The sequence below is a fragment of the Syngnathus typhle genome, linkage group LG12 (genome assembly GCF_033458585.1).
Source record: "Syngnathus typhle isolate RoL2023-S1 ecotype Sweden linkage group LG12, RoL_Styp_1.0, whole genome shotgun sequence".
Lineage (NCBI taxonomy): Eukaryota > Metazoa > Chordata > Actinopteri > Syngnathiformes > Syngnathidae > Syngnathus > Syngnathus typhle.
Window position 1 is genome coordinate 8,302,356 of NC_083749.1, and position 20,817 is coordinate 8,323,172.

The 20,817-nt window shown below is 40.9% G+C and overlaps 2 protein-coding genes across 3 annotated transcripts; one reads left to right on the plus strand and one right to left on the minus strand.

The window, feature by feature from the left end:
• The first annotated feature begins 4,093 nt into the window (after positions 1-4,093).
• Positions 4,094-4,989, plus strand: LOC133163660 (lys-63-specific deubiquitinase BRCC36-like). Its single transcript, XM_061293751.1, has one exon. The coding sequence runs from the start codon at positions 4,180-4,182 to the stop codon at positions 4,960-4,962; it is 783 nt and encodes a 260-aa protein (XP_061149735.1). The 5' UTR covers positions 4,094-4,179; the 3' UTR covers positions 4,963-4,989.
• Positions 4,990-7,892: 2,903 nt separating this feature from the next.
• Positions 7,893-20,799, minus strand: LOC133163603 (cilia- and flagella-associated protein 44-like). Of its 2 annotated transcripts, XM_061293659.1 has the most exons (36): positions 20,331-20,799; positions 20,185-20,244; positions 19,913-20,051; positions 19,434-19,596; positions 18,946-19,048; positions 18,662-18,878; positions 18,481-18,595; positions 18,219-18,383; positions 17,976-18,131; positions 17,850-17,897; positions 17,477-17,576; positions 16,998-17,092; positions 16,013-16,207; positions 15,693-15,803; positions 15,423-15,575; positions 15,083-15,265; positions 14,598-14,740; positions 14,245-14,524; positions 14,078-14,133; positions 13,388-13,550; positions 13,147-13,277; positions 12,710-12,915; positions 12,497-12,641; positions 12,221-12,398; positions 11,880-12,121; positions 11,568-11,769; positions 11,281-11,484; positions 10,921-11,113; positions 10,747-10,848; positions 10,513-10,643; positions 10,120-10,236; positions 9,816-10,017; positions 9,584-9,744; positions 9,343-9,477; positions 8,420-8,485; positions 7,893-8,355 (listed from the first exon to the last, which is right to left on the minus strand). In XM_061293659.1, exons 2-36 carry the CDS (start codon positions 20,222-20,224, stop codon positions 8,275-8,277), a joined length of 5,121 nt encoding a protein of 1,706 aa, XP_061149643.1. In that variant the 5' UTR covers positions 20,225-20,244; positions 20,331-20,799; the 3' UTR covers positions 7,893-8,274. The 2 variants fall into 2 exon arrangements, with proteins under 2 accessions (XP_061149643.1, XP_061149642.1); XM_061293658.1 differs by having other exon boundaries at positions 7,893-8,485.
• Between the last annotated feature and the right edge of the window lie 18 nt (positions 20,800-20,817).

Consider the following 20,817-nt stretch of genomic DNA (forward strand, 5'->3'; position numbering starts at 1 on the left):
AGGCACAAATTGAAACGTCAAAACTGGGCCAAGACATATCTTAAGACAGAAGTTAAGATGAACTGATGAGATGAGAGTGACTCTTGACAGACCAGATGGATGGGCCTGCGGCTGGATCAGTGTCGGGCACAGAGCTCTGTTTTGACTCAGACGCCAGCAAGGTGGAGTCCTGGTATGGGCTAGTTGGACCTTTTCGGGTTGAAGATGGACACAAACTCAACTCCCAAATCTACTGCCAGTTTTTAGAAGATACTTTCTTCAAGCAGTGGTACAGGGAAAAGTCAGCATCTTTCAAGAAGACCATGATTTTTATGCAGGACTATGCTCCAGCGCATGCATCAAAGTACTCCGCTGTATGGCTAGCCAATGAAGGCCTTAGAGATGAAAGAAGGATGACATGGGCCCCCTTCCTCACCAAACCTAAAACCTACTGAGAACTTGTAGGCCCTTTTCCAACGGGAGATTTACAGTGGGGGAAGACAGTACACCTCTCTGAACAGTGTCTGGGAGGCTGCGGTTGTTGCAACACAGAAAGTTGATTGTCAGCAGATCAAGAAATGGACAGACTCCATGGCTTGTGGTTATTATTGAAAAGGGTGGCTATATTGGTCACTGATTTTTTTGGGGTGGGGGGAGGTCAGAAATGTTTTGAGTTGTTTGATTATTATTCTCACTTAAACAGATGACAATAAACAAATGATGTGTGAACATTTTGTTTTTCATTTAGTTGCATAATACTTCTCTACACTAATAATTGCCCAATAATTGTGCACACACAGATTTTCTTCTTAGAAAGCCAAAACCTCTGTTTTACTTTATGAAATAATCAGATTGAAGTTTATTAACATTTTGGATTGACTGCGGTCACTGTAGTCATAAAATTAATCCTGAAAAATACAACTTCCTAATCATTGTGCACAGGGTGTAGGTGCTCTCGTGAATAAGTGAGTGTATGTCATCACTGACAACAACAATTGTGGAATCACAGAGAGTGATATTCTAATTGATGAAAATTCAGGATAGCTAGGAGACCGTGGCGGCCCTGCGGCGGCGCGGCACCTTTGAATGGCCTTGAGTGAAACCAAGAGGATCACTGTGCTTGATACATTTGTTACCAGCAGGATCTTGTCGGAAATATGTCTGTAACAAATTCAGGCTCCAAGATAAGAGCGGTGCCAGAGAAAAGAAACCGAAACCTAACACACACAAACGAAGCCTAACTCTTGCTCGCGCGCACGCACACACGCGCGCACACACACACACGCGCACACATTAAGGAATCCTCTCTTCTCAAATGGAGTGTGTGTGTGTGTGTGTGCGTGTGCGTGCGTATGCGTGTGTGTTAAGTTTCGTTTTCTATTATCTGCCTCCTCCTCCCTTATCTTGAAGACCGAATTTGATACAGAGACATATTTCCAACACAATGCTGCTTGTTCCAAATGTTGCCAACACAGTTATTCACAGGTTATCTTGTTTCCATTCAGTCATCCAATGGTGCAACGCTGCCGCACGGTCTCCTTGCCGTCCCGAATCTTCATCAATTGGAATTTTACTCTCTGTGATTCCACCTGCCACAATTGTCTTTGTCAGTGATGCCATACACTTGAAACCATTCACGAGAACCTAAATGACCGTCCGGCTCACTTTTACGTGGCACGTGCATGATGGGATCAGTTGGCAACAAGCAAATACCCAAATACTTTGGCACCAGGCACAAAGCTCATGAAGAGCAACAAGTATCCATTTGGGAATAAATGTTTCCTCAATAGATTTCAAAGTTGATTTCTTTTTGTGCATGCGTGTGTGTGTGTCTCAGTCAAAATGAGTAAGTGTGCCATTCCTCAACTATTAATTTTCACAAAGTCGGCTGTTTCAGGTTTTATATTAGCAATTTGCATATCCACCAGAATGTGACCAGCTCAACTGCTGCTTAATTGCAAATTAAACCTTATTTGCCTTGAAAATGAACGCCACACACACACAAAAAAACCACGTTTCCACTGCAGATTTGTTTGTTTGTATCCAATTGAAAACTTGGAGTCAATCCTCAGGAGGTGGGTGGGGTGGACAATCAAAAACCCAGAAAGTTTGACAAACTCCAATTATTGATTATGCAAAAACCATTAGTCAGAATCTGGTCCAGAAGTTGATTGACAGCAAGCCAGGGAAAACTGAAGATGTCTTGGAAAAGAAATGTCAACACTGCAAATATTGATTTATTGCATGAATTCCCAATAAAAGCTTTTGAATGGTGTCTCTTTGTATTTACCTCATCATAGTCACTAACGATAAACCCTAGTTTGCGTGTCATCAACTCTATGTGGTCTCTTTCAACTCTACTTTTCAATATGAAATGTTGCTTAAGGCCTTGCTTGAATTAGAAGATAAAGCACACAATCAATTTACACCAGTGAAGGCTTTTGTTCCACTGCTTGAAGGAATGTGACGTTGCGGGCGTCCCTCTTTCCTGTGGGCCTGCAGTGGTGCAAAAGTACTTTAGTTGTAGCTGTAGCAGTCTGAATGGCCTTCTCTCTCGAAGTGAAGACACAAGCCCAAAAAGGTTGAGAACTATGCGTGCCCAATAACTAATTGCGACATCTAGTGGCGATCGTTAGTTATTTTTCAAGATTCAAGATTCAAGAGTTTATATTCGCCATGTTTGAGCGTGCCAAACAAGGAATTTGACTTCGGTAAAGACACACCCTCTGTTCAACATTTAGGTGACCCCCTCCAGTTTGCCCTACCGGGCAAACAGGTTAGTGGATGATGCGGTCAACATGGGACTGCACTACATCCTGCACCACCTGGACACCCCAGGAACGTACGCCAGGATCCTGTTCGTGGACTTCAGCTCGGCGTTCAACACCATCGCTCCTGACATCCTCCAACAGAAGCTCATCCAGCTTGCGGTGCCTGCCTCCACCGCATCATCAACATTATTTTAGGCAAGGGCATTTTGGAAAAAAAAAATATATATACACTACCGTTCAAAAGTTTGGGGTCACAAAATTGTTTGGGTGACCCCAAACTTTTGAACAGTAGTGTAAATATTATTATAATAAAATATTATGAATTAATTATTATAAATGATATCTTATATTTGTATAAGATTATATATAATCTATGAATATAAGTATACATATATATTATGAGATTTTTTACACAGAAGATTATATATATAATCTATAAATAATTATCTAAATAAATATATACACTACCATTCAGAAGTTTGGGGGTCACCCAAACAATTTTGTGACCCCAAACTTTTGAACGGTAGTGTATATGTAATTTGTAATTGTTTTTTTTAAGTGAGGTAGTGAATCACGATATAATCAATCATTACATTAGTTGCTGCTTTCATTTACAATTAAATTCCTAATGTATTTTTTGAGAACAGGTCTGTGCTATTATTCTCAAAGGACACTCGGTATGTATATTTTTTATTTTCAAATGGATCAAATAAATAGCACAAGGCCGGGGGAGGAGGGGGGGGGCATGCTTCAGCTTATCGGGGTTGTGAGGTAAACAAGAAAGCAGTAGAAATACAAAGTATGCAGAAGCGACATAGAAAGTAGGAATTAGTTGGCAAGATATTAAAACAGTGACACCAGAGAACAGTAAGGCAACATGTGAAGAATTTATAAAAATAAAGGCAGACTCTCCAATTATTGTAGAGGCAATTAGCAAAACTAAAAAAAAAGAAAGAAAAAAAAAAGGGTAATTGTGAAGGCAACAGAGAAATATCCAAGCATTGGTGGGAAGCAGTAAAGGTAGTAGGCACAGGAGTAACTCCAAAAGCAGAGGTAGCATTTAGACTGGAACATATTCTGCAGGTAGAGATCGGAAAAGTTCCGAGACATGTATTTGAGTTCCCTGGGAAAACCGGGTTAATGGAACGGGTAGTGTTCCTTAGTCTGTAACTGCAGGCTCTCTCGTCATAACATTCGACCCAGTAGGTAGCTTTAATGCCCCATATATCATGAGGTAAACTGGCAACAACAACAAAAAAAAGCAGGAAAGAAGATTTTTCTTTTTTTTTCTTTTGAGTAGGCGGAAACTTGCGTCGATCGTTGCGTCAACTCAGACCAACTGAAAGCAAACGCCAAGGTAAACCCAAGTTCCCTCCCAGTTCGTGCTTTTAATATCAGTCTTGTTTAAGATTTGTTTTGAAGAAAGAGAATGGCAGTCAGTGCGGTTCATCTAGAGTGGGACGCCTTCCTGGTGTGTATGAATCACGCGTTGAGCACAGAGAAAGAAGAAGTGATGGGTTTGTGTATCGGAGAGGTAGAACTCACCAGGGTCGTCCACATACACTCCGTCATCATCCTCCGCCGGTCGGACAAGAGGAAGGACCGGGTGGAGATCTCCCCGGAGCAGCTGTCTGCCGCCTCCACGGAGGCCGAGAGGCTGGCCGACATGACAGGCAAGCCGATGCGAGTGGTTGGCTGGTACTACTCCCATCCGCACATCACCGTGTGGCCCTCGCACGTCGATGTCCGGACTCAGGCAATGTACCAAATGCTGGATCAGGGCTTCGTGGGCCTCATCTTCTCCTGCTTCATCGAGGGCAAATACACCAAGACGGGCCGCGTTCTGTACACCTGCTTCCAGTCGACCCAGGCCCAAAAGGGTTCCGACTACGAGTGTCTGGAAATCCCGATTCACGTTGTCCCGCGCGAGACCATCGGTAAAGTGTGCCTGGAGTCGGCCGTGGAGCTCCCGCGGATTCTGTGTCAAGAGGAGCAGGATACGTACCGGAAGATCCACAGCCTGGCCCACTTGGACCCGGTCACCAAGATCCACAACGGGTCTGTATTCACCAAGAACTTGTGCAGCCAGATGTCAGCAGTGAGCGGACCGCTGCTGCAGTGGCTGGAGGATCGCCTGGAGCAGAACAAGCAGATCATCGCGGAGCTGGAGCGGGAGAAGGAGAGACTGACGCAGGAGCTGAGTGCCCTCTGAGTAGGTGAAGGATGGGAGAAGAGTTGATTGGGGGACATATTTTTCTTCGGGTGGGGGGGTCAGGGGGATTGGGTTTCCTTCTCTGAAGTGGTCATTGAAGTTATTCCAAATACAATGTTGTCTAAGTCAAATGTTTGCTCTCAGCACACGGACATAAATAACCCAGCGATTGCGCATTATGTAAAAATTTGCTTAAGTTGGAGCTCTAGTGAGTCAAAGCACCATGTTTTTTTCCTTTTTTTTGTCCTTCCAGTCAGTGATAAATAGAGCACGTGCCAGTATTTGAGGATTTATTAGAGATGGTAAGCTCGACAGAGCACCGAGCTTTTTGAAACTGAAGTGTTGCTGAGTAGTGTTTTTAGCACACCCCGTCACGTGACCACTTTGAGCGAGGCCTCGGTACGTCACGCTGCATCACGAGCGGGAAATTAGAAAAATCTGGCCGTTTCAGTAATATACGTTGATTTAAAGGTGAGTTGAATCACAGCTCATACCGTGGGTTTTTAGAGGGGGAGATTGCTATTGTTATTGCCAGATATCACTTGATTCAATTAGCCAGGGAAGGTATTTGTATAGTATTAGTTTATATTAAGGTCTAGTCTAGTTTAGAAGTGATTCGCTATGTTAGCTACATACACATAGGGCAGGCAGAAACAGGCACCACACACATAGGGTGACCAGATGTCCCGCTTTGTACAGTTGTGCATTTTTATTACTTTTCACACGTCCCGCAAAATTGAGACGTTGTCCCGCATTATTGACAGTCAGTTATAATCTGGCATTTATCAAATAGGAGGCGGGGTTGACTGTTCGATCATGTCAATCAAACTGCGTCCCAGTTTGCGATGCGCGCAAACAATGCAAACCAGGTCAGAGTCAGAACGGCAGGTTGAGACAGAGACACGGAGGACAGCACAACTACAACGACCAAGAAGCGGAGATGTGGCCACAATGCATACTGGGAAACAATCTGTCCCTGGGTGAAACCAGTAACAAGAGTCTGGTAAAGTTTTCTGTGAAGTGTGCTTGAGTCATTTTTCCGTCACTCGCGGAGGTGAATATGATGTGAGACGACACCGCAACTTGAGAGGCACTGTGAAATAGCCATGAAAGCATCATGCTGACTTTTTGCACATAAGAAAACTTGGGAAAGTTGCATTTAAATAAGATACAGTTATAATATAGTTTTTGCTTGCAGGTTGTTATGTACTACTGAATCAACCGAATGGCAAAGCATAGTAATGTTTTAAGCAAAGGGGCAAAAAAAAAAAGTTTATATTTTCAAAAGTTCTATTAGACTACCTTGATGCATTGGTATCGCAAATTGTCCCAAACATAACCTTTGTCCCTCATCTGGTGAATTGGGATCTGGTCGCCCTACACACACATTTTCAATAGACATTTAGCACATTTAATATAGATGATAGGTTGAGTAAGTGAGTGAAAGAGTTGTGATTGTGTTGAAATGAAAGGTGTGTAAAAGGTGCATGAGTGCGTGTGTGTGTGTGACAAAGAGGAAAGCAGTGAGGAAGGGACATGGAGGAAGAGCCAGTATGAAAAAGAGCACAATCAATTGCTTTGTAGCACTTTGATCTTATCGGCCCCAAAAAGGGGAAAAAAATATTTATGCCATGTGAGGGTCTTCTCCAAAGCTGGAGAGGGAGTGAAGCAGAAGAGACAATTAAAGCCAAGCACTGTGGATTTTTTTTTTTTTTTTAATAGAAAAAAATGGAACCATCCCAATGACTACAAAGTTACACAATCAGCTGAAAATATCAAACTCCAGTAAATATCTGTACGTAGGTCATAACAGTAAGCATGTAAGCATTAGCTCTGTCTCCTTGTGCAGCGTAATAATGTAGAACTGTTATAAAAGTTGTACATTAAGACCAAACTGGGCTGCCTTGAAATCAGTTCACCACCAAATTTACATGTGGCAGGCAGACGACAGTCAAATTTATACTGATATTACAACAATGCATTGTACATTCAATCTCATTATGCCTTTTCTAGAAAAAAAGGGAGTAAAACTCAAAGCTACTCTTGTCCAGTAGTCATATTTTTTTCCTTTTGCAGTCTGAAAAATTTTGTTGATAACCTAATAAAAATAACTACAAAAGTAAAAAAAAAAAACCAGGAGATGCGATTGTAAGTTACCAATTAACCCAATGATGAGGCCATGATCAAGGTTATAAAATAGATGGGTAACTTTATTAACAAGCAGTAAATTCAAATCATTCAATGAGTTCTGGTATGCCATTTGATTTTAGTTGATTCTTTTTTTGAATAATCAAAGATTTTCTGAAAGGAATAAATCAATTAAAAAAAGGAACTAACCTGAGCATGCCCCCCGCTCAGCTATATGTTTTAGGAAATAGCTTAATATCAAGAAAAAAATGGCGCTTGAAAATTTACGACATGAAAATTTAGTATTGATTTTCACAATTATAGCTTCAATCGATTGCTCCGGTTCAATTCAAAACGTTTTTCCCCGTGAGAGGAAAAGCGAATAGATCAATAAAGTCGTGACGCGCGCATATGTATGTTCTTGCGTCTATGACGTCACATATAGCGTCATAACAAGCTGGAGAGGAACACTAAACTAAAGAACGGGAGTGATCAACATCCAAATTCAGTGAAGACACCTAAAAACGATTAGAGCTACAACAAAAGGGTGAGTCCCGCATAGTTAGTATAAGCTTCCGATGCACTAAAAAGGGAGTGGGTGATTATTTTTTGCTGTTTTCACCGCTGTTTTGGCGCCCCTTAGAGGTTGCAGTGAAGTCCGACTAGTGGGCAAAACGCAATGATCACAATGACCACATGAGGATAAGGTACACTTCTCTGTTTTAAAATGTCTTCAACCACGGCGGTGGTGGGAAACATGTTGTAGAGATAAATGTGTAAACTAAAGAAAAAAAAAAACGTAATTGGGATTTCTTAATTATGTATTATTAATAAATCATCCAGATGTAGCATCAAGAACAATTTCTTCCCAAATAAGTTTCTTCACGTTACTGACTGCAAGGAGGACTATCTAAAATTAATTTCTCAATCATTTAATCAACACACCAAAAAGAAATGTCTGCACACAAAATCATTAGCTTCTTATATTAATGTTCATAGTGCTCATATATTGAGTAAAATGTGTCTTTGTATATCTTTACAAAATTCCAACACTTGGTTATATGCTTAAGCATGTGGTCATATTAATTTTAAAAATATCAATTTAATTTCTGACTTGTAGTTTGGGATACATTCAGTTGTACACCTTTGTGTCTTTTCTATCAAAATTTGGTTTACCTGGTTTTCTCAGGTGTTTTCGAATTGTTGGGTTGTGTGAATGAGCAAGTGGAGGCAGCTTCGCATGGCTTGGTAGATGGGCGTGGGCTCCTTTAAGCGAAAGGAGGTTGATTTCTGTATTGAGATGCTCCATCTGCTGCGACTGCTTTCTTACCAGCTCTTGAAGACTCAAGATTTCATGTCTGCCATCTCGCCCGCTGCTGTCTTGGAGCTGTTTGCCCTGAGAACACACATGTATTATATGAAAGAGGGAAGAAAATGTCCTCATAGCTTGCTTAAAATTGTTTGCAAAAGGGTCAAGAAAACAGTTTTTAGAGTTTTGCTCCTAGTTGTCATGGTAACGTAAACCATACTCTCCATCGATCTAACGGTGTATGCAGGGACGAGGGCTTAGGGGTGGCTTTGCATGAGACAGGAGATTACTTTAAAGAAACTAATTTCAGCAAGAAAACTCGTGTGGATGTTGTAAAGTGAATCTTAATCTTTGGGGTATTTTAATGAAAACCTTTTAGAGCAGGGGGGTCAACCTTTTTTTTTCGCGGGCCGCATTGTAGTCATAGCTTCTTTCGGAGGGCCATTATGACTGTCAACCCAAACAAATGCATGAGCACCTCATATATACAGTAAAAGCTACAAAACAAACTGACAAATAACTCGTTTTCAAATCAGATGAGGAAAAACTGGACAAATATTATTGCAATTCTAGTAATGACGCACCGGATTTGATGGACAATTTGTCTTCGCGGGCCACATAAAATGATGTGGCGGGCAGTATCTGGCCCCCGGGCCTTGGGTTTGACACCTGTGTTTTAGAGGCTTTTTATTAAGATGCCTGGAAAGTGTTAGATTGTGGTAAGAATGCATCAGTCTGCTTAAAGTCCCTGTATTCCATTACCTTTGCCTCTTGTCTGAAAATGCGGCATTTCAAACAATGCTAAGCCGGATGTAATTACTGTATTGTATGCAGAAATAAGAATTGTGACCTGTGAACCAGTTGTCTCTCAATAATGAGTATACCTTACGTCTTACTTATGTAATGTCAATAATCATAACATTCAGATTACAAAAACAAATTACAATTTTCTTCTGTCTTGCATCGAGTTTCTGCTCCAGCTCCTTCTTCTGCTCAAAGAGACTATTCAAGCGGAGGAGTCGCTCTGTGTTGCTCCTTGTCTTCTCCATCAGAGCCTCACGAGCTTTTTCTACTCTGATCTAAGAAGTGTATGCAGAAAAACAAATGTCGACAAGAATTCTTGTCAATCCTTGTAAAACTCACACACATGCACTCCTAAACCAACACACACAAAGTTCCACGTACATCCCACTTTTTGATTTCTTTGGCAAATGCAGCTTCTTGAAGGAGTTTCTCCTGCTTCAGCTCCTCAACGGTCCTGTTACCGGACAGCGTCTGCAGAACTTCCAGATCGACCTCTCTCCCAAACCTTCTCATCATTAGCTGATTACAAAGCTTCTCAAGCGCTACATTGAAACAAAACATAATTTGATGAGTGCATCAAGGCTCTCTGGTTATGTATCTATTCGGGTCTTACACTGGATCTCATTGTTCATGTCCTTGCGTTCTTGAATGAGCCTGATGTGCTGCTGCTTGGCTTGATTGTAGACTTCGATCTGCTGCTGCTTTTCAACCTCCAGCTGCTTCACTCGCTCCTGCAGACATTTCAGCTCTGTCCTGTTCAGTACCAATGCCGGACGGAGGTCTGGAGGAACCCGAACTGTGATATCAAACTCAATCTTAAAGAAAAGGGAAAGCAAAGTAGACGGTGGCAGAAAATCATTTGAAAGAATGTGTTGCTTTTCTTAAAATATACAATAAACTCCCCCAGTTCTCTTTACCTGCTGTAGTCTTAGAGGAACCACAACATCTAGTTGATTCATCTTCTGCTGTTTCTCCCTGTTGACTTGCTCCAATTCATCCTCTACTGCCTTCCGACTGATTTTTACTGATTTGAGCTGGAGGTTCAAACAAACGACATGTTTCTCCTACGACGTTTTGTGTTCAAAATCGCCACGAAAATCGGGTCAATGATCCCTAAAAACATCGAGGTTTGTGGTTGTAAGGAGGCAAAATGTGAAAAAGTTCAATTATTACTTTTTCAAGCAATGTAGGTTTTTGTTCTGCACGTTATTTTCTGTTTTCCTGTATCTGTCAATGCAACTGAAATGACAACATTTCCCCTTTGGGGGACTAATAAAGGTTAAGTGATTAAATCTTGTCCTATGTTACACCTTCTTCACAAGGCAGTCACACTCCTTCTCAAGAGCGTCAGCAGTTTTCTTCTCATCTGTCAGCAGTTCTTCCATGTCCAGTCGACGTTCACGTAGATGCAGTATGTGCTCAAACAACTTTGGCTCACAGCCTGTGACCAAAAGTAGAAAAGGTACACACGCACACACACGGACACACACACACACACATGAACAAAACAGAATTCAGGAGCCTTAAAAAAAAAAAACATTGACCTAGAGGGCATTCCTCTACAGCAGCTTCTCCTTCCACTGCATCCCAATCATCATCGCCATCCCAGTCTTCATAATTGTCAAAGTCGTCCTCATCCTCTTCTTCTGCAAAATACATTTGGACCATGAAAACAAGATCACTCGCACTTAGGTATATTTGATGAGTCCTCTTCTCACCTTCACCTGGCTCCTCCTTTTTCTTAGTGCGTTTGATTTTTCTTCTGAAAACCTTTTTCAGATATTCTTCAATTTTTTGGTCGTAACCCAACGACGCCTGGAAGGCTTTTGTTACAGCCTTCTCTTTCTCCCGCACCTCAGTTATGGCTTTATACTTCAGTTCTAGCTCTTCCTTACACTCGTCCAGCTTATACTTTTGACAAAAGTGTAAACAAATACAGATAAAATAAATGTACAAAAATATACAGAAAAAAATAAATGGTGAGACAACACAGGTGACAATTTGTATAAACAAATACAAAAAAAATAAACAAACGTCCAAAAATACACTGAAAAAAACACAGGTTACAATTTTCTCACCTTCAAGTTGTTCTCCTCCTTCACACATGTGTTGAGCTTCTCTTGCAAAATCTCCTCAGTCTTGGCCACTTCTTTGAGGAGCAGGAGCTCCTGATAGAGTGTAAGCTGACGGAGGTTGCCAAGTTTTAACTTCCAATCTAGCATCTGTACCTTCTGAAGACACATCATGTGCTCCTTGTCAAACTGATTCACCATGCTTTCCATCTAGTAATTAAAAAAATGAATACATTTTCAAATCATAAAATGACTCATTTATTTGTGACCTGAAACTAAACTGTATCCCAGACCTTTTCCAGGAGACAATCCTGCATGTCTAGCAATTTGCTCTCCTCCTTGCTCAGTTGTGCTGCTTCCTCTTCTTCTCTTTCTTCAGGGGCAGCAGATACAACTAACCCATCTCCTGCTTCCTTCATTTCCTCAATTACATTTTCCAGTCGCTTCAGGAAATCTGTGGTTCTCTCTTGATTCTCCTGCTCGGTCCACTGAAACCTGTAGCAGGTACATTTTCGATAAATGTTTTGATGATAATAAAACAAATCACTTTTAGATGAATGCAAAAAATTGAGACTGATAACAAATATGAAATGTGGCCCCAGCACCTTTTCTCCTTCAGCGCTCTGTATCTTTCTAGAATGGTTCGGGTGCATCGCTGGCTCTTCTCTGGTACTTCCTCACATCGTATAGTGGGCAGCGGGGGTGGGTGGCGGTGGAGTTGCGATGGCAAACAACTCTGGACCCTCCGGAGCTGTTTAACTAGGGCTCCCAGTTTGGATAACAGGAGAAGTTTGGAGTCTCGCAAGGCCACAATTTCTCTGTTCATCTCAGTTTGTTTCTCACGTATCTGGAGGGATGAATACAATTATTTAAAAAAAATCTCATGAGTAGTCATCTAGAAATTAAATTTAAAAATCCAAATGATAAATGTGTGTGTGTGCTTTACATTGCCCTCCAGGTTTGTCATCTCTGCTTTCTTTTTATCTGCATTCATTCTCAAGTGTTTTGCTACAGTAAAGTTTTTGTCAGTTTTAAGTTTCAAGTCCCCAATACTCGCTTTGGCTTCGCAGATGGCCTGCACATCGTGTGGATCTTCGCAGTTCTTTTTGGGTTTCTCTGTATAACTGAGATACCAATCAAATGGTTAGCGTTGTGTTAGTTGTACAAATCATGGGTCGTGGCTTTTAGTGTGGAAAAAGATCTGCAGTGATACTACACTTACATCTTGTCCCATTCCTGCTTCCTCTTTTCAATCTTGGCCCTTGCCTGTTCAGCTTTCTCCGCGGCCTTTCTGAGCCGCTCTACCTGCCGATCTGCCAGCTTTACCGTTGACGATCGAGTCACCAGTGGGTGTGGCATATCCTCTTCTGGTGAGCACACATCAGCGGGATGTTAATGTACCGTATTTCGCTGCTAAAACTAATTGTTGTCTCACCATCTGTTACTTGATTGTCTTTTACAGTTTGATCTTTGGATTTCTTGTGTTTATCTGGAGCATTTTTATTGCTGCTGTTATCGCTATAACTGCTCTGTTGATGAGTCTGTACTGAAGAAAGTGGTGGAATATGGTATGTGGAGACTCTGTGATTAGAGTGGATTGCAAATACTGTGACTATGTTGGATTCCAGGGAAACATTGAACCTGAAAGAAAAACACATCCAAGCCTTTACAAAATTCTTCATCTTTTATAATTTGGTCGTGTGTTAAAAAAAAATCGGTGTTTTCGAAGAATGTGCATGAGGAAATTCGAGTAACAAGTTCACGAGACAAATGATATTACTATTTGTGGAGAAAATATCGACACTAAAATGAAAAGCATCTTAAGTGGAATATCACACCGTGACGAAAGCCGTACTAGTAATCAGTCAATACCATTGCTGTAGTTTGTTTAGAGCTATATGGGAGTGTTGTTCTTCCCAACTCATTTGTTCTTGGAGTTCTTTTAATTTCTGGGTCTTCTCCTTCTCAGCCTGTTCTGCAAAACACTTGTCCAGCTGCAGCTCCTGCTTACAAATAAATTACAAAGCCATAAAAGCCAATTTACTTTCACCCAGTCTCAATTCAGATTTGTCTTTTTCATTAACAACATTCTACCGCGTTTATGTTTTTGTACCGTAAGTGTGAGTCGGTAATGTTCTGGCAGCTCAAGGTTGTCCTTCAGCAGTTTTTTGAATGTATTCTGAATCTCAGCCAGCTTTCTCCGCTTGTCCGATTTCTTCTTCTCAGCTTGTTGGCACTGATTGTCTCTCTCCAACTTCTGTTTGACCCTCTCTATGCTAGGCGAGCGAATCAAATCACTTCAATGATTTTTCGAAACACATCAAACACCTTGCGTTCTGGAAAGATTTATCATAACAATAAAAGTTTATCTAGCCCACAATTTCTTTACGTTTTAACCTGGTACGGGAAAACATAACTAACTTAATGTGTGTGGCGGTTTATACTTCAATTGAGTTTTCGAATATTTAAAATCTAGTTGCGTTGTGGGGGAAACAATTCAAGGCCACATACAATGACTTCCCGATGTTAAAAGTTAAATTGTCAGTTGGGAATTGTCAGCTATACAGGTGACTTAATCTGTCAAAAACTGACATAAGGTTAAAGTCCCAAAAGTCCCAATAATCGTCACACACACATCTGGGTGCGGTGAAAGTTGTCCTCTGCATTTAACCCATCCCCGTGTGATTTTGATCCATCCCCTGGGGGAGAGGGGAGCAGTGAGCAGCAGCGGTGCCGCGCTCGGGAATCATTTGGTGATTGTCCAGGGAAGGTGATATCCAATGACAATTGATTCATACTCAACCTATCAGCCGCTGGGTCATCGATGTCCTGAGCCAAATCCTCATTCTCAAGTCCGTCCTAGTTGAAGGATCACAATATTGTTTTTCTATAAAACCACTAATCTGCATGTCAACATAAATGGATCCAAAAGAAAGCTTCTTTGTAAAAAAATATATATATATGACTAACCCTTGGAGAAGGAACCATGGCCCTTTTTCTTCCCAGTCCTTTCTGCAGCTCCTCATGAGAAAGCAAGTTGAAGGAGAAGATATTTCCATCATCTCCTGCTGTAAGCACAAACTTGTCGTCATGACTGCAACAGACATGCCGCAAGTGTCCATAAGTGCTGTCGTGGATACTCAGTTCCCAGTACGCCTGCATGGATTTTAGAGCGTGATCGCCGGGATCCAAAGGATAAGCTCTGATCGAGCCCGAGTGCATTCCGCATATCATGAGCTGCCTGTTGGAGCTGTGACAAAAACAACCAAACATAATCTGATCACTACAAAGTATTTTCACTTTAGTGTCTGGAGTAATCATACTTGAATGTGACCGAACAAATAGCATCATCATCAGCATTGAGGACAGTCAGGTAGTCAAATGGCTTGTCTTGACGTTGGTTTGGATCCTCATCCTGACTCTCAGAGAATTTGCAATGGTACAAGAAACCTGAGTCAGACCCTCCCTGGAGACCAAAGTATTAATGCAAATGAGGCAGATATACATTAGAACCGATAATAAGTCCAAGAATAGAACATTACCGTAATTTTCGGACTATAAATCGCACCGGAGTATAAGTCGCACCAGCCATAAAGTGCCCAAAAAAGTGAAAAAAACATATATATGTATATAAGTCGCTCCTGAGTATAAGTCGCCCCCCCACCCAAACTATGAAAAAAAACGCGATTTATAGTCCGAGAATTACGGTAATATAGAATATCTTATTCTTGGAGTTAATTTCTGCAAACGTGGGCTGATTGGTGTGTTGGACGAGATCTGCCGATCTCGTGATTTCATGTGTGTGTACCATTGCGAGCCAAAATTGGCCAGGCTGTGAGTAGAAACCACAGTGAAGAGGACTGCGAGGGTTACTGATGAAAATAGGGGGTAATTCCTCTTCCAGTATCTTGTCTCCTATGATTTGATGCTCCTCTTGCTCTTCTTGCTGCTTTGCCTTTAAAGCTTGCCATTTTGCTATTTCCTCTTTTCTCTACAATGCATGGATATATTTGCAAGTCAGTTTTGTTGATTATTTAAATGAAAATAATTGGTAGCATGCTGTATATTGTTTAACTTTTCAATCAAGAAACATTGCTGTAACAGTATAGTTAATGACATATACTGAAATCATAGACGTGAAGCAGAACCTTGATTTGTGATTTGATGCTATTGAAGTAGAAGGATTTTCTCGGCAGTTCAAGCAGTTGGTAGGATTTGGTTGGCTTCAGCATATTCTGATCAGGACATGGTACCTCCACAACATGACCATTCTGACATAGTATTAGCAGCCTGTTTTCATGCTGTACAAGATTAGAAAATGGTACATTGGCTTTCATGCTGTGCAAGAATCATAATAAAGACTGTGTATCATGTGTTTTGCACATGCAAAATAGAATCTCCTTCAAATAGATACTTACATGGGAAGTAGGTGACCACTCGAGTAATTGTACTGGTCCAGGAACATGGACAAAGCCGATTGGCTCATATTTTTCTCCAACAGTAAAGAAAAATACCGTGCAATCTGAGCTCTGAAAGATTTTTTTAAAGGTAAAATGTGAAATTTAAATGAAGACTCCCCTCATGACAGCCAATAAGAAAAAAATCATCAGATTAGTGGCTGAGATTTTGTCCCCACTCCAAATGAAATAAAACTTTTCCAATTAAATGCACTGCAAGTCTTGTAAGCAAATTATTTACAATATTATAATTTCTAAAAAGATTATAACAACGTACTTACTCCCGTGGCTAATATTTTTCCATTGTACTCATAAGCAACCGATGTTATAGTGGAATTATGTGGCTTGAAGGCCTGTTTGAGTCGAATGTGGGCATCTCCTTTATTGTTGTGCAACCCCGTGGGGTCGAAAATCTCCAGTAAGCGAACAACCCCATCTTCAAATCCTGCCACCAATAAACCTCCACTGTGGTTCACCTGCAAAAAAATATTTGAGGTTATTTATTCCATTACTGTCTTGCGTCAGGGATTGTCAGCCGGTGGTCGGCGACCATCTAGTGATTGTGGCGGTATTGAAGGCGGTCCGCATAATTGGAAGTGGAACATTTTTGTGATTTATTATTTAGACTTACCGTATTTTCCGGACTATAAGGCGCACCGGACTATAAGGCGCACCTTCAATGAATGGCCCATTTCAAAACTTAATCCTTATATAAGGCGCACCGGACTATAAGGCGCACCATTAATGCATCATGTCAGATTTTTAATCCAAATAAAATCATTCTCCATTTTATCTTTTTTATTTCAACTTCAGATGCAACAAATGACTTTATAATCACAAAATAATGATCCATAGTCTTTTTGATTCATGATTCATAGTCTTCAGCAGGCCACTTGTGCTTGATTTCATGACACAATGCTTCGGGCCAGTTTGAATTTAGGAATTTAGTCCATATATAAGGCGCACTGGACTATAAGGCGCACTGTCGGCTTTTGAGAAGATTTTAGGTTTTTAGGTGCGCCTTATAGTCCGGAAAATACGGTAGTTTATTTCCCAACAAATTTTGTGAATCATTTACCCATTCAAATTATGTAAAATGTAGCTGAAATTCCCAAAATAGATTTAGTAAGTATAGGTCTATGCTTCTTCAGTGCAAAATAAAATAAGATTCCACCAAAGCAGTGGTCCCCTTGAGTTGGGTCCCTTGGACAAAACCAGTTGTTCTGTCTTATAGAAATGAAGTTGTACTACTGCATCTTTACTTACAGAAGGTGGTGCCCAGTGAAGAGCAGTTCCACCTTGATTGAATCTGCTACTGATTAGTTCTGTTTTCGCCAGAAAGTCAAAGACTCTGACTGAACCTGGAAAAGAAAATACCCAGAATACTGGAGACAATCCTTGGTATCCTTTCAACTAACAACAACAACAAAAACTCAGTGGTCATTAAAACAGTATTTAACTGACAAAAGCAAAGATACTTTTTTTCCTGAAAAGGAAGATGGATAGCTTTGAGACAAGGTAAACACATTTGCATTTCATCATTCACCTCATCAAAAGAACACAACAGGAAGCATGGCAATAATTTTGTCCATATGTAAGCATAGAAGAAAAAATATATAGTAATAACAATAATACATTTAATTTAGAAGCGCCTTTCAGGTCACTCAAGGTCACGTTACAAAGAGTTAAAAAGTTAAAAACAAATTAAAACAATAGCATTCAGTAAAGAAGAAGTAATGACTCACGGTCCAGAGCAGTGGTGGCCATAAGGTGACTTTTCTTTGACACATCAAGACCCTTGATTGGTCCGGCATGGAAGGATAACAGGCACTCTGGATCAGGAGTCTGTTTACGAAGATTTCAGTTAAAGTCATTCAATTCTGTTCGATTGCTGTAGAGTAGTTACTAGAGTAGAGCAGACAATTTGTTTACAGTCGTTCCAGAAAGTGGTGTGGAGGTGCCCAACTCTTCAAATAGACCCGATTTGGAAATGTCACAATGCGTAGGGTGATTGGTCAAAATAGGTTATTTTACCGTTCACTCAACATGATCCTTAATTTAATCCGATTCAAAAGTCAAGGTAAACATTGCTTTGTTAATTGTGCAGATGAGCCTCACAGTGTATGTGAATGAAAGATCCAGTTTCCAAATAGCGCCATTGGAATCCTACAAAATAAAAGAGTTCCAGTTTGAATTATTCCTCGAGGTACAATTTGTGCATTTTCATGAGAGATGAGTGGTGACCTGAGCAAACCAAACAATCGAGTCCGGCTGGGACGTTTTCACGATTGAGGAGAGACATACGTGGCGCCCAACCGTCATCTCATTCATGGGCTCCATTTCAAACTTGCCGCTTTCACTGCTACTGTCTGCATTGTTGATTGTTTCAAAGTCCCAGCCCTGCAGGCACAAAGCGTGGTCACAATGGCTTATTGAACCAACAGGACCACTGCAGCCTTTCAGTTATGACAATTATTTCCGTTTTACCCGGATCACTCCATCAGAGCCAAAGCTCATCAGTTGTCCATCCTCCAAGGCAAACGGTTGGACAGCCCCTGCATGACAACACTGTCCTCCCTTGCTGCAGATCTCAACTTTGATAGAATTTCCATCCCACACAAGCAGGTTACCCCAGGTTGAGCCAGAAACCACCTTGAGAAGATGCACATGGGTCAAAGCCTTGCATTGTTTTTGAGCCACACCTCCTTCCTTAAATAAACCCAACCTGTCAAAAATGCAGGAAACAAACCTTTCCATCGGGAAGTTCCATGTAGCCTTCAATGTCTGTCGCTGCAGTTTTGCCAAAATGACCAATAAGTCCTTCCAATTTGAGACCTGTAAATGTGCTGGCCATTCTCCAGAACCTAGGCAGGGACAACATTTAAATCATCAAAGGACAGTGAAAGAACTGTAAGAATTGTGTCCTTTACTTGATATGTCCAGATCCCGATGATGTGAGCAGGTCAGGGTTGTATGGGGAGAAGCTCACCCGGTAAACCTCTTGAGAAATGGCTTTACACCTGAGCATTACCTCCTCCTGCCTCCACTTCCACACTGTCAACATGTAGTCTGGTGCACTGGCCAGAGTGGCCAGAAGACTCCCATCACTGTTAAAGCTCACAGAGCTAAAAGCATGTTCTGCACCATCTACACACACCCAATGAACAAATGAGCGCAACACCAAATTATACAACACAGATATAGGTTTGCTTACCTCTAAGAATACGGTATGCTTGTAGTGACGAATACTCATATATTATCACGATGGGCTTTTCCCCCTTTTCCGCCACAACAAAATACTCTTGGCTTGGGTGAACCTATACATACATAATTTAAATAATTACCAGCCACTCACTACATTATTTATGCACTCCAGGGCTAATGCAAGAAACGGAGTCTATTTTTCCAGAATTTGGGGAAAAACTGTGAATGACCTAATTAGTGATGACAGAATATATTCTTTGACTGCAAAGACTTGAGCAACTGATTATGACCTCAAGTGCTCAAATGAGGACACCTGCCAGGTGTGGCAGAACCAAATGTCTGCTGGAAATGTATCTGCAGAACTTCACGCATGTCCTGGAGGAGGCGGGAGACATTGCTACCAAATGGGCCAGTGGCATAGTCTGGGATATCCTATCATTAGGATTCAGGTTGTACACAGTATTTGTTGCCTTATAATTTATTTCCCCCCATTCTTACCCCAATCGAACCAATTCCACTTCCACTGCGGGAGCGGATGTATTTCTGCTGCTTGGTGGAAATATCAAGCAGGATCAGGATCTGACCTGCAATAAAGATCAGTGTTCTGTCTTCCAGCAGCAGTAGGTTTGCTCTGCGCTTACAGTCGTAGCCAAAAGAGTGACTGAGAAAAAGATTGAATCAAAGTCCATATTCATGTTTTTTTTAAGTTCAGAGCCACTGTGAAATTAAGGTCAGGTTTTATACTAACAGCTATGTCCCTAAAGGAGGAAACTGATTGTTGAAGACATGATTGTTTAGCTTTAATTTTGTTGTTATGAGGAAAATAAGAAGAAGGGTGTCAACAGCAGCATCCTGTGATGGCCTCAATAATTAATGAAAATAATAATGATGAATAAATCTAGAGCGTCTAATTCATAGATAGTTGCACACAAAGATAAACTAATGGCCTCCATGGCAGAGGTATACATGAAAGATACGAGAGATTCAGGAGGTTTTCTGGGATGTTGGAGCCGGGAGTGATGAACGGTCTTGAATAAAGCTGCTCATATTTGTAATGCATGTCTGCAGGAAGTTGTTTCCCCCCAGCAGATACCGCAATGTGATCACAAGCCGCTTCTGTGATAATAAAAAAAAAAGTTTCAGATTACAGAAGGCATGATCACCATCACAACAATAGATGTAACAATTGTTCCAATTTACATAATACAACGCATAATAATTCATTCATGCTTAGTGTGTGTGCGGTCACCCTTTTCACTGCCATCGTGAAATGGGAGTATTGTAGACATCTTCACTCCTTGTCTCAAAACTAGAATAAAGGAAAAACAGTCATTCCATTATTGGTCATATGCTAACATATTAAATGCTGGCAAAATAATGGTAGGTCGCGCTTACGTTTTTACTTGATCGTTGCAATTTTAGCGTGTCTCATGTCCAAACTTTCCAATGTCCAGTTCCATTGCCTCCGTTGCCAGGCAACAGGGAGACACCCCTAACACTACTGAGCCTGTTGGTTACCGTAGTCCTCCCCCATAGACTTTTTTTTTTAAGCGATTACTATTGAAAGAACACCAGATTTCTTTTTTTTTTTAAAGAAAATATTTAATTACATATCAATTAATAATTTGTTGGTACTTTTTTGATCATCACCTCCTATAGATTGATTGCAACCTTGCACGACTTTAAGTAACAGTCAAAACAATTTTAAAAAGCATTTTGCTAACTTTTGGTAAATGTCAAAACAATTTTAACAAGCAGGAAACGTTTAAGGAAAATAATGACCATATGGCGAACTGCTTTTGTGGATCCTGGCTCAGTCGGAGAAATTAAAAAAAGTTTCGGGTCGTTTATTTTGTGCTACGGCATTGTCGTAACGATACGA

Coding starts and splice junctions, on each gene's coding strand:
- LOC133163603 (XM_061293658.1), bottom strand. CDS start 20,224: ATGTCTACAATACTCCCATTTCACGATGGCAGTGAAAAGG. Junction 17,577..17,849: donor ATCTTTCATTCACATACACT/GTGAGGCTCATC, acceptor CTTCGTAAACAG/ACTCCTGATCCAGAGTGCCT. Junction 11,114..11,280: donor AGGAGGAGAACAACTTGAAG/GTGAGAAAATTG, acceptor TTTTGTCAAAAG/TATAAGCTGGACGAGTGTAA.
- LOC133163660 (XM_061293751.1), top strand. CDS start 4,180: ATGGCAGTCAGTGCGGTTCATCTAGAGTGGGACGCCTTCCTGGTGTGT.